The 13,363-nt window shown below is 38.8% G+C and overlaps 1 protein-coding gene across 1 annotated transcript in view; it reads right to left on the reverse strand.

Moving 5' to 3' along the window:
- Positions 1-2,103: 2,103 nt before the first annotated feature.
- Positions 2,104-13,363, reverse strand: part of Ndufs1 (NADH:ubiquinone oxidoreductase core subunit S1) — a 33,630-nt gene continuing 22,370 nt past the window's right edge. Inside the window, exons 14-19 of the mRNA XM_051190337.1 lie at positions 12,368-12,528; positions 9,546-9,700; positions 6,221-6,396; positions 4,650-4,784; positions 4,484-4,556; positions 2,104-2,428 (exon numbers count right to left, since the gene is read on the reverse strand). Of these exons, the coding sequence (XP_051046294.1) occupies positions 2,337-2,428; positions 4,484-4,556; positions 4,650-4,784; positions 6,221-6,396; positions 9,546-9,700; positions 12,368-12,528 (792 nt within the window). The 3' untranslated portion in view covers positions 2,104-2,336. The remainder of the gene's footprint in view (positions 2,429-4,483; positions 4,557-4,649; positions 4,785-6,220; positions 6,397-9,545; positions 9,701-12,367; positions 12,529-13,363) is intronic.

Consider the following 13,363-nt stretch of genomic DNA (forward strand, 5'->3'; position numbering starts at 1 on the left):
CTCCCCCAGAAGCTGCCAGTAATATCTGAGTCTGCATTTACAATGGGATCCTTAGTTACAAAGTGGGTGGGACACCTACTGTCAGGAACTGACCAAGGGGTTTATAAACTTTCTGATTTAACTAAGGGGCTGAAGGTAGGAGTTATAATTTTTACCTCAGCTTACAAATGAAGAAACAATGTTTTAAAATGTTCAGCTCTGGGGCTGGAGATGGCTCAGAGGTTAAGAGCACTGGCTGCTCTTCCAGAGGTTCTGTGTTCGATTTCCAGCAACCACATGGTGGCTTACAACCATCTGTAATGAAATCTTGTGCCCTCTTCTGTAGAGCAAGCATACATGCAGACAGAACACTATACATAATAAATGGATAAATCTTTTAAAAATATGTCCAACTTACCCAAGTTAAACAAGATTGGTTTGACCAGGCAAGAAATGATTTAATAAGTTAGCAACAATTAATGGTGGTAACAGTCACATAGTTTGAGCTAACAGGAGGCTGAAACTGGAGAATTACATGAGTTCAAATTCATATTTATATTACCCAAAGATATATGGTGGCAAAAGAAGCCATATATCATGGCATACACCTTTAATCCCAGTACTGTGGAGGCAGAGGCAGGCAGATCTCTGTGAGTTCAAGGCCAGCCTGGTCTACAGAGTGAGTTCCAGCATAGCCAGGGCTATACAGAAAAACCCTGTATTGAATAACTGAAAAACAAAACAAAAAAATGAATCTACTTGTTCCCACATATATACATCAATAGCTTTGACTTTCTCAGAGTCCTCTCTATTACTACCATGCAATTTTCCTCTTCTGATGGAAGTTTTATTTTACTCTTAGAAACAAAACTCATTAAATCTGACCAAGTTTTGGCAGCATATCAAGACCCTTTGCTCGAAGAACCCATGCTTGCCGTTAGTATCTAAGTGTACTCTTAGTACCTAGAGGGTGGTCCAAGGATGCTGGATTCATTTAGCTATATCCAGGTCCTTTCCATTGGAGTATCCACTTCACTGAAGATCATTATATGAAACATCAAGCTGGAGTTATGTCCCCTCAAGGCCAGCAGTGTTGAGTGATAAAGATTACTAGGAGGCATAGGAAATCGATATTGGATTCAAATATTTAGAACAAAGAGTTTATACTTTCAAGCAACTAGGAGTTTTAGGCAAAGCACTTTTGTGTGTGCTGGGGCCAGAGCTGACAAACTCTGTACAATTGTTTTGTGTAAGGCCTCAGGCACACTAAACATACTGTCCACCACTCAGCCCTGTACAACTTTTGCAGTATTGATGGCACATTCCCCCTACTCTAAAACCACATTGTTTCTAATGCTCGGAAAATGGCATCCGATAGTTGGGGCTTTTAGTGAAAGGACAAAGAAACAAAGATTACAAAAGAAAAGAATTTTGAAAAAAGTAAAAACAAGCCAGTACTGAGGCTGTACTGCAATGGTAGAACCCTTGCCTAGTCCTCTTAGAACCTGATTCAATCCTTCTAACTACAGATACAACAAAACAACAACAAAGTCTTTACCTACTTTTAGATCATCTCATAAATATAAAATGTATACTTTTTTTTAAAGTTATTAATTATTTTATTTTTTTTCTGAGACAGTGTTTCTCTGTGTAACAGCCCTAGCTGTCCTAGAACTCACTCTGTAGATTAGGCTGGCCTCAAACTCACAGAGATCCACCCGCTTCTGCCTCCTGAGTGCTAGGATTAAAGGGATGTGCCACCATGTCCAGCTGAGACAGATTCTTAGCTCTGAAGCTCAGGTGGCTAGATTTTGTGCAATTTGTAGGATTAAGTTTCCTCCTTTAACCACATAGGTTCCACAGCTCCAACTCAAGTTAGAAGCAGCTGGCAGCAAGTACCTTTACTCATTTTGACCCTTCTAACTGGCCCATAAATCTTCAATATAAAATGTGAGACTCAACTGAAGATCTTTGTTGTTAAGCTTCAGGAGTCAAATCTTTAGTTACACATGCTTGGTAACTACCGATAAACTATGTCCCTAGGGCTGAAAGGCCTTTCATTTTACCCTCTGTGAAACAAATGATCTATGAAAAAAAAAAAAAATCATACTTTAAGGATCAGCATTTTTAACATGAAAGAACAAATGGTAGTTTTATTAAACTACTGAATGCTTGCACACAATACATAAAATTTAAACTGCCAAGATTTTTCATAAGTGCAATACCATTTTCAAATAAGCATAGTATAATTTTAAATAGTACATCATTCAAGATCACGTTGGAAAATATTAACTTGTAAGGGATTACACCAATGTCCATTTACTGTCTATAGCAAAACTAGGTCCCTGGTAGATGTCTCAGCATATGGACGGTTCCTCTACAGCTTGAGCGCCCTCTGTGACAGCTTTGACACACTTAGCCATTGTCTGTGAGGCCCTGCTGATGGAATCTGAAAGACATTAAGAACATGCATTTCGTTAATACAACTTCCTTTGTTGTTTTGGAAACAGTATTTCAGATTTCAGGACAGACAAGAACTCAATAGTATACCAAGTTAGCCTCAAACTTGAGGTGTTGCTCCTACCTCAAACTCTCAAACTCCTGAGTGTTGGGATGACAAGGATTACAAGTTTTTGTTGATGTGATTTTAGAACACACATGGAAAATTTAATGTTGCATATATTCAAGAACAAAAGATGACAAGGCTGTAATGTAATTATAAGTAAGCAATACACTTTGCACATAATCTCTTTACTGGCCCAGTTGATTTTTATTTTTTGAGACAGGGTTTCTCTATAGGTTTGGAGACTTTCCTGGAACTCTTTGAAGACCAAGCTGGCCTCGAACTCACAGAGATCCACCTGCCTCTACTTCCCAAGTGCTGGGACTAACAGTTTGCACCACCACCGCCCAGCCTGGCCAAGTTTTTTTTAAGCTAGGGTCTTGTGTATCTAGAACTGTCTATGAAGGCAAGGATTAACTCCTTAAACTATGATCCTCCTGCCTCCACTTCCTGTTTACTACCACAGCTTTCTGACCAACTGCTTTTAATACCTAGCAATAAGTAATCACATAAGAGCTAGATAACATACTAGCATAAAAAATGATAGGAAATTCTTAAAAATCTAACAAAAACAATAGACATGACCATTTATCAATCAATTAGATATGGTAGCTCCTGCTCAAAGTACTCTAGCAACAGGCTGAGGACTACTGTAAGTCTAAGGTCATTCTCTGCTGTGACATAATGGGTTTAAGGTTAACTTGGATTATATGAGACCCAATTTTAAAATAAACAGATAAATTTATGCTATCTACTTTTATGTACAAAATTATTTACATATCAACAATCTCATAAATTTATCAAATGTTTTCAAATCTATAGAATACACATTTCAGACAGTCTATGTTGTGGAACATTACTTTAACTAGGCAAGATGTATTATATTTGTTTATAATGCTGCATTTGTTTAACAATATAAAGATCAGTTGCTTTGCGTGCCTAAGACACCTGATTGGTCTAATAAAAAGCTGAACAGCCAACAGTTAGGCAGCAGAAGGATAGGCAGGGCTGGTGGGCAAAAAGAATATATATGAGGGGGATTTAGGCATGAGGGGAAATGAGAATGAGGAAAGGGAAACACCTGGGCCCAGGTAGCCACCAGCCACCCAGACACAGAGTAGGACATACAGAATGAAAGGAAGGTAAAAAGCCACAAGGCAAAACATAGATAAAGAGAAACAGATTAATTTAAATTATAAGAGCTAGTAGGACAGGCACAAGCTAAGGCCGAGCATTCATTACTAACAATAAGTCTCCATGTCATGATCTGGGTGCTAGGTGGTGGCCCAAAAGAATGCCTATATTCCTTAAAGATTCCTACAGGTCTATATTCCTTAAAAAATTTCTACCAATTTACCTCAGAAGCCTTGTTTAACATACTTCAGATTTAAATATTCCATCAATAATTGTCAGACAAACCTTGAGAGTTTTTTAGTACTTTGAAAATTCTCCCTATATTTCTATTCAGTAATTTTTCTTATAGTAATAAAATTTTATATTTAAAACCTGTTAAACCTTTTGGGTGTCCAAACTTTGCTTACATGTCACAAACACACACACACAAAAAAAAATAAAAATAAATAAAAAATGGAGGACTAGGGGTACAAGGCCCAAGCTGACCATGCACAAAATGAGCTTTCAGCCCCAGTCCTGCCTCCTACATTACATTAGCTTTAATATTTGACAGTTTCAGATTAGAGGCCAGTGAGGTGGCTCAGCGAACAAAGGCATTTGTCACCAAGCCTAATGACTTGAGTTTGAGTCCCACAAGTTGTCCTCTGACCTTCATACTCTCAATGGTGAGTGTATGCTTGCCCACACACAAATAAACACAAGATCTTCAGAATAACAGCAAACAGTGCCAAGCACAAAATATCTGCAAATATAAAGGAGGTCCTGATTCTCTCTGAGTGGTCAGTAGTAGAACTGATAGTTACTTACCTGTCATATAGAAGTCTTTTATAGTTAGCTGGGGTGGGACCAGTGGGTCAGCAAGAAGATCCTGGTTCACCAGCTGGAAAAATAAGAGACCAACAATTGTACTGAAAACTGTTATGGTTGTGCCAAGATACACCTTTAGAAAAACTGCCCACAGGCAAGCTTTTACCTTGGCAAGCTCAGTTGCTTGCTGAAAGTAATTGGCTCCTTCAACATCATCGTATCGAACAAGATTAGGAGAGACCTCTTCTAGACGGTTCCTCACTTGATCCAGAGTATCATATGGGAGAGTAATACCTGCAATCTACAACAGATCAGACCCATCATGACACACAACTTCACTACTTAAATACATCAGAGCTGGGGCAGGCCAAGATGATTCAAGACACCTGATGTCAAGATTGAGGTCTGCAGTCCATCCCTAGGACCCACCCAATGCAGAGATGCACTTTAAGCCTCCAAATACATGGTACAGCATGCACAACCCATGACCCAATACAATAAATGTCACTTAGCTTGGCAAGATGGCAGTGTGGTGGAATATTACTTTAACCAGGCAAAGTTGTGATACATTTGTTTATGCTGCATTTGTTTAAAGATGTAAAGATGTGTTTTTTAAAAAAAAAAAAAAAATCAAAAACAAAGGTGTTGCTCTGCCTGCCTAATGTACACAAATGAGCTAATAAAAAGCTGAACAGCCAATAGCTAGGCAATAGAGGGATATCCCTCTTAGTATGTATATCAGATTGGGCTCAATCTCCAGGACCAAAAGAGGGGGCAAAATAATTTATAACTACAAAAATGGCAAGGTGAAATATTGCAGCATTACTAAAGAGAAAAATATTTTATTGGTTTCGCTATGTCCTGGCTCTCCAGGAACTTACTTTGTAGACCAGGGTGGCCTCGAACTCACTGAGATCTGCCTGCCTCTGCCTCCCAAGTGCTGGGATTAAAGGTGTGAACCACCATGGCCCAGCCCTATTACTATCTTTTAGCAGAAAAATTTATTACTTTTTTTTGTGTGTATGTGTTTTGCCTGTGTGCATTATCAGTGTATCAAGTGCATGTCTGATCTCCAACGAGGACAGAAAAGTGTGTCAAGTCTCCTAAAATGAGTTACAGATCTGTGTGTGCTAAAAATTGAACCCAAGTCCCTGTAGGAACAGCCAATACTCTTAACTGCCACATCATCTCTCCAATCCAGACAAATTTTTCAAGGAAGCATCATGTGTAGAATATAGATGTCAAAAATTCTAATTGATAAAATGCCATCATGTTAATTTATCTGCAGAATGTTGCTCCACAGTAGAGTACTTAGAAAGTGCATGGTTCTAAAGGATTACAGAGATGATGCGAGGCTAACTATCAATGCTTGCTTTAATTCTTCATTTTTTGAAGGCTTTTTCTCCTACACTACCAAGTTATGCAAACCCTACCTCATTTTAGAGACTTTCTGTGATTCAGAAAATCATTCTAACAAGCTAACATGTCTAGCATCCCTTAAACAGCATCACTACGACCAGCCTTAATGAATGAACATGAGCTCAGTGGCAAAGCTCCTGCCTAGTATCTACTGAGGCCCTGGGTCTATCTTCAGCACTATAAATTATATACAGGAATTTATTGAACTCAGAACTTCATGCATGCTAAGCAAGCACTCTACCAACTGAGCTACATACCCAGCTTCTTAATGAACATTAATACATAAAAAAGACTTCAAAAAATGCATAAAAAAAATACCTCCGAGAGAGCTCTTATGATTTTCCAGTCCTCTCTTGCCAAGCCCGGAGGCGTCACAGCTACTTTGGTTTGCTGGGCTCTACCCTCAGTATTGACATAAGTAGCAGACTTTTCTGTGTAAGCAGCCCCCGGGAGAATAACATCAGCTATGGGAGCACCCACATCACCATGATGGCCTGTGAGAAGAAAAGTGATGAACCACATTTTAGCAAACACTAGATTAATACATACAAAGTATGGTACACAGCTGTACTCCCAGTACCTGGAGCCAAGGCAAGAGAACTCTGAGGTCAGTGTGAGCTACACAGTAGACCATGCATCAATACCTAACACCACCAACAAACCAACCCAACATACACTAGTTACTACTATACTGAAGACAGCATACCACCTTTGTAATTCCCATTTCTATTTTTTGCAGCTCTGGGCATCAAACTGCATCTTGCAAACTATGTTCCATTGAACTACACTTTTTTTTTTTTTAAAGACAGAATTTCTCTGTGTAATGCTAAAGTCCTAGAACTCTCTTTGGAGACAAGGTTGACCTTAATCTTGGAGATCAGTGCTAGGATCAAAGGCATGTGCTACCATGCTCAGCCATTTTCATAGGTTTAAAATGAGAGTAAGAGTGTAGTTCAAGCTGGGTGGTGGCACAAGCCTTTAGTCTAAGCACTCAGGAGGCAGAGGCAGACAGATCTCCAGTTCTAAGCCAGTGTGGCTTCCAGAGAGGGTTCCAGGGCTACACAGAGGAAAAACCTTGTCTTGAAAAACCAACCAACCAACCAAAAACAAAACAAACAGCAACAACAACAACAAAATCCAAAACACTCCCAAAATCCAAAACACATATTATTCTAGCTGGATGTGGTGGTGCATGCCAATACTCTCATCACTCAGGAAGTAGAGGCAGCAGATCAGAAGTTCAAGGTCATCCTTGGCTACACGTTGAGGTTAAGGTCAAACTAGGCTACAAGAGATTGTGCCTCAAGAGAAAAGAAAAAGAAATTACATGCATATCAAACTGACTACTCTAGAAAGCAATAGAGTAAGATTTTAGTTCACTCATTTTGTTTTGTATCAACTATATAAACTAAAGATATAATAAAATCTTTTTGGGGGATGTTTGAGACAGGGTTTCTCTGCTTAGCACTGGCTTGTCCTCTGTAGATCAGGCTGGCCTCAAACTAAAGAGATCCACCTGGTTCTGCCTTGGACGTGTTGGGATTAAAGGCATGCTCCACCACTGGCATAAAACCTTATATAATAATTTTCAAAGATAAAATTTTTACTTTATGTGCATGTATGTTTGCTTGCATGTATGTCTGAGCACCACATGTGTGCTGATGCCCCCAGAGCCAGAAGAGATTGTCAGATACCAGGACCCGGAATTTCAGAAAATTGAGAGCTACTATGTGTATGCTGAGTTTCAAGTGCTCTTAACTGCTGAGCCATCTCTCCAGCCCAAATAATGATTTTTATGGCAATAAAAATAAAATATTTAGCCAGGAGTTGGTGGCACACACCTTTAGTCCCAGGACTTGGGAGGCAGAAGCAGGTGAATCTCTATGAGTTCAAGGCCAGCCTGGTCTACTAAGCTAGGTACAGGACAGGTTCCAAAACAATAAAGAGAAACCCTGTCTCAAAAAAACCAAAAAAAAAAAATTAAAAAAAAAAAAAAAAAAATTTTTTTACTATAAATTAATTATCTAGGAATATACAATGTACTACTTATTCTAGGGAAACTTAATTACATTTACAAGTAGAAGTTCAAAAGAATGCATCGAATACAAAAAGTCAGTGTGCCAGGATAAAACTGTAACCTATTCTTGGTAAGACTGAGTATAATGTAACTTAGTCAAGCTAGACATGGTGCACACCTGTAATCCCCAGGACCAGAAGGCAGAACATAAGGCTCATGAGTTCAGGGCCAGCCAGAGCTACATATCAAGACCATTCTCTCAAAATCCAAGGACTGGAGATAGAACTTAGGTGGGGAGTACTTGGCAAGCATGAAAACACACATGTACAAGTTCTGTGGTAAAGACTCTACACAACAACAAAACGTGACTTAATCCAAGTGACTAGTTAAATTTTACAGTTTTGTCAGGCATAATGGTACATGCCTACAATCTCAATACTTGGAAGGTGGAGGCAGGAGGATCAGGAGTTCAAGGCCATCCTCAGCTATGTACTGAGTAAAAGGCCAACCTGAGCAACAAGAGACCTTGTTTCAAAGAAAAAATTACAATATTTTGTACTATAAAAGTTATTTTCTTTAACAATACATAATAACAGTATATTATTATTAAGTAATAATGCTAAACATTCTGATAGAGTCTTACATTGTCCTGTCTGACCTCAAACTTGTATTCCTCCTACCTCAGCTCCCTGAACACAGGAACTACTGCTGCTTATTTGTGTTCATCTGTCTAAGTTGTAAGTTATTTCTCCCTAAATAAACATCTATTCGGCCTATTTGCTTCTCCTGATCCTTATTAAACATCAATAAGCATTCCTCTCCGTGAGTGAGCCAACCTCAGCCTTTCCTGTTACTGAGCATTAAGGTTACCACTACTCCTTAGTTAAGTAGTTTCAGGCAAGAAATCTTTTTAATTTTTAAAAAGTATTTTGTGTATGGGTATTTTGTTTGCATGTGTATCTGTGCACTACATACACGTGTGGCACCCTCTGAGGACAGAAGAGAACGTTGGAACCCCTGGATTGGAGTCCCAGATGGTTGTGAGCTGCCATGCTGGTGCCTAAAATCAAATCTAGGCTATCTGAGGAACAACCAGTGACCATGACTGTAGTGAGATATCCAACCAACCCACACCTATTGCACTGAGCTAGCCAATAAGAAACACTAGTAATTGGCCAACAGTTTCATAATTAATACAGTGTCTCTGTGTTATTTTGGGACTGACATGGCTGTGGGACCAGGCTGGCGGGAAAGTACTTGTAGCACGTGACTATGGATCCCCATCTTCAGCCCTTCAGATATAGTTTTTATTAGCAGTGTCAAATATAGTAACATCTATAATGGGTTTTATAAGACTGCCTCAAAGTCTTGTCTCATCCTAGATGGGCTGGGACCACAAGCATATGCTACTCCTTTATATAACAGACTTTGTTTTGATTTCTAAAATAAGGTTTATTATAAAACACTTGCAGATAAAGTCACAGACTCAGATTAATCAGATCCAAAGTCAATGAACTTCTAAACAGTTAGAACAGCTATTTAAAAGGGAACTGTGTATATCAAATCGCTTTTAATATACACCATGCACGATTCTCTTTTTGTTTCTGGTGCCATGGTGCTACTTGCCTTGGTAAATAATGAAGCAGTCCTTTGGCAAGTCCTGTCGTGTGATACAACCTCCATCTGCTCCCAGAAGAAACAGCACTTTGGGAGGGTTCTTCCTAATTGCGTCTATCCCAGGTTTATAGCCAAGGTCCAAAGCAGCTACCTGGCTTGCAATCCTATAAACACAAATGTGGAATTTCAAATACAATACAGCATTTTCAGTATACGCAATTCAATTTGAGTAATTACACAGATTTGTAGTTTCTTACCCACCTGAATATAAGATGCACAGCATAGTGTCTCTCTTTTTCTTTTTTTTTTTTTTTTTGGGTGAGGGAGTTTTGAGACAGGGTCTTTCTGTGTAGCCCTGGCTGACCTGGAACTCATTCTGCAGACCAGGCTAGCCTTGAACTCAGAGATCTGTCTGACTCTGCCTCCCAAGCACTGGGATTAAAGGTGTGCACCATGGCCCAGTTTTTGTTTTTTGTTTTCCTTTTCCTGTGGGTTTGGAGATTAAACCTAGACTCTTGTGTGTGCTGGGCAAATACTATAGCAGTTAACTACTCATCCTCCTCCTGACACTTTTTCATGAAACAGTATGCAATGGAGTAATTACTTTAAGTCAACTATAAATGGCTTAAATTCAACATAGTGAGACATAAAACAACAGTAAATCAAACATCGTCACTAGAAAAAAGCCACAGGATTTCAAAAATCAAAAGGGAGCTAGGTGTGGTGGCATATCACCATATCCCAGCTAAGGCAGGAAGACCATCAGAAAGATGTTCAGTCTGAGCTACAGTCAGTTCAAGGTGAATCTGGACTGCACAGCAAGATCCTGTCTCAAAGAAAGAAAAAATGTGATAAAACAATAATTCAAGTAAGGGGTGATGTTGCTAGTTCCAGCTACACAAGGGTCAGAGCTATGAAGAGAGCTACAAGTTTGAGGGCAACATAGCAAGTTCAGGGCTCTCTAGAGATACAGCAAGAACCTGCCTCAAAAAGCAAAAAGGGCCAGGCATGGTAGTGCATGCCTCTAATCCCAGCATTTAGGAAGCAGAGGCTATTTGATCTCTGAGTTTTAGACCAGCCTCATCTACACAGCAAGTTCCAGGCCAGACAGAGGTACACATAGATGCACAGACTGGAATTTACCTTTACGGAATTGTTTCCTACAACTATTGCTTGTTTCAGTGAAAGTATCTCCTAAGGAAGAGGCTCAAAGTAAAGGCCCTTCTAAAACTAGTAGAAACATGTAAAATGGCTCTGATTAGTCCAGTGCTTCTACTCTTATACCCAAAGGAGGCAATCTAAAGCTCAGAGTTACCTGTGCTATCGATGCTTAATTTGTTTAATTTTGTACCTGACAATGGAAACCAGAGCCTTGCACCTGGATAGGTAAGCACTTTATTCTACACTAAGCTACACCCCAGTCATTCACAGAATTATTTAAAAGTCGTTATAAACTACCATCAATGTACATGTTAAAAATAGTGTTATATGTTATTATAGTAAATAACTAACTATTCATGTCTTTTGTTTTAGATTTATTTTCTGTCCTATTGGTTTTTTATTTGTTTTGTTGAAGTAGGGTAAGGAAGTGGGGAGGACCTGGTAGGAGTTGGGGAGGGGAAAGAATATGACCAAAATATATCATGTTTTTTGAGACAGGGTTTCTCTGTGTAATAGCCCTGGCTATCCTGGAACTTGCTTTGTAGACCAGGCTGACACACAGATCTGCCTCTTCACCTTAACCCTAACTCTAAACTGAGTGCTGATATTAAAGGCATGTGCCACCATGTCCAGCATAAAAAAATAAATAAATAAATAAATAAAATAGTCCATAAGGGATTTCCAAGTATAGGTGAAAAATTCTCATTTAGTACTGAAAATAAGTTAAATCAGCACACAAAATTCATAGTAGAAGTATGATTTCAACTGTAAAACTAAACAATCATTCAGGGAAAAAAAAGACTAGAAGGAAAAGAGCTAAAATAGCAATAGCAAGTATTTTCAGATTATGAAATAATTTCATTTTCATACTTCTCTTTAGCTTTCTTAAAATAAATTAGCATACTTGAATGTTTACAAAAAACTCAGATTATATTTTTATCATTTAATTAAAGTCAGAGGACACCCTGTAATTTTTTTTTTTTTTTTTTTTTAAAGACAGGGTTTCTCTATGTAGCCCTGACTTTCATAGAATTCACTCTTAGACCAGGCTGGTCTCAAACTCACAGAGATCCGCCTGCCTCTGTTTCCCAAGGGCCAGGATTAAAGGCCTGCCACCACCACCTGGGAAGTTTTTGTTTTTTAATACAAAGTTTCATATATTCTGTGCTGGCCTCAGCTTCACTGTGTAGAGGAAGATGACCTGAAACTCTGACCCTTGTATCTCTACCTCGGCTGGAATTACAGCCACAGTTATGCATCACTATGTCCAGTTGCTTGTGGTACTGGGCAACACACCTACAACTTCAAGCATGCCAGCTAAATCTCTAGCAACTGAGCTTCACACTTTAAAATTACTTTTTTTGGTCACCATACAGATAAATGAGTTTCATTTTATTCACTTTCACTCTGCTCTCAGCTTTCCCCTATTCCCTAAATTTTTACTGTTATTAACTTGCATTCTTTCATTCTTTTTAAACAAAACATTTTACATTTCATATCTGCAATAGGAATATAATGTTTTAAAGGCTGTTTGTCCACATAAACATGACAGGTCTGTCAGAAATGCACACACACACACCCCACATAAACACAACAAGTCAGAAAACACACACACACACAGACACACACAAAATCACTTAATTTTCTAGTAGGTAAAACAATTAACAAACCTATGCAGAATATTCATGACTTTCCAGTCTCCAGAAACACCGCTTGTTACCCGAATTGTTTGTGCAATGTTGGACACGGCTGCAAGAATTGCTGCGCCATCATTTCTTTGGAGTGCAGAACTGCCTAAAACCACCATTGGTTTTTTAGCTTCCTTTAAGACCTATTTAAAAAAAAAAAGTTATGACCCTAAACACTGCAAGTATAAGCTAAACCATTTAACCCTACTTGCATCTACTTGTTCTTCCAAGTTTGGGAATCTAACACAAAGAATCATTTTGCCAATGTTACTGTAAAAAAAAACCTCAATATCACTTCATATAGATTTTATACAAGTAAACATTGGGAATGAAAACCCTAGCCAAATATTATTTGCCTGGAATGAATATGGTTAGGTCTCTACAACCTGGAGAGTGTTCCTACAGATACTCAAATGGTCCTGAAGCCCCAAGTGTAGTGACAGCTGTCTGTCATCTCAGCACTTGGAAAGTAAAAGGATCACTAAGTTTGAGGCCAACCTGATCTACATCATGAATTCCAGGCCAGCCAGGGCTACAAAGCAAGACCCTGTTCCAAACAAACAAAAAGAATAAAAATGTTAAAACACAAAAGAAGACATGATGCAGAAGTGTCACCACCTACTGCTTCCTATAGTCACCAAAATGCAGACAGAAGAGAAAACAGAGAAAGCAACAGAGCATTCCTAAAGCAGTAAAGACTGCTTCACCACACAGTAAGGGAGGGAGTCTCCAGAGGATAGGAAACCACAGGCTTGGTGGAAGATGGGAAAATAAGGAGAACTGAAAAACAAACAGCTCACACAATAGTATAAAAACAATAAAATAGCTGGCTGGTGGATCTCTATGAGGTCAAGGCCAGCCTGGTCTACTGAGTTAGCTCTAGGATGGCCAGAGCTATTGTTATAGAGAAACCTCATCTTGAAAATCAAACAAACAAAACACAATAAATTAAAGGAGATAGAGACATGGCTCGGAACT

The sequence above is a fragment of the Phodopus roborovskii genome, unplaced genomic scaffold (assembly GCF_943737965.1).
Source record: "Phodopus roborovskii unplaced genomic scaffold, PHOROB, whole genome shotgun sequence".
Taxonomy (NCBI): Eukaryota; Metazoa; Chordata; class Mammalia; order Rodentia; family Cricetidae; genus Phodopus; species Phodopus roborovskii.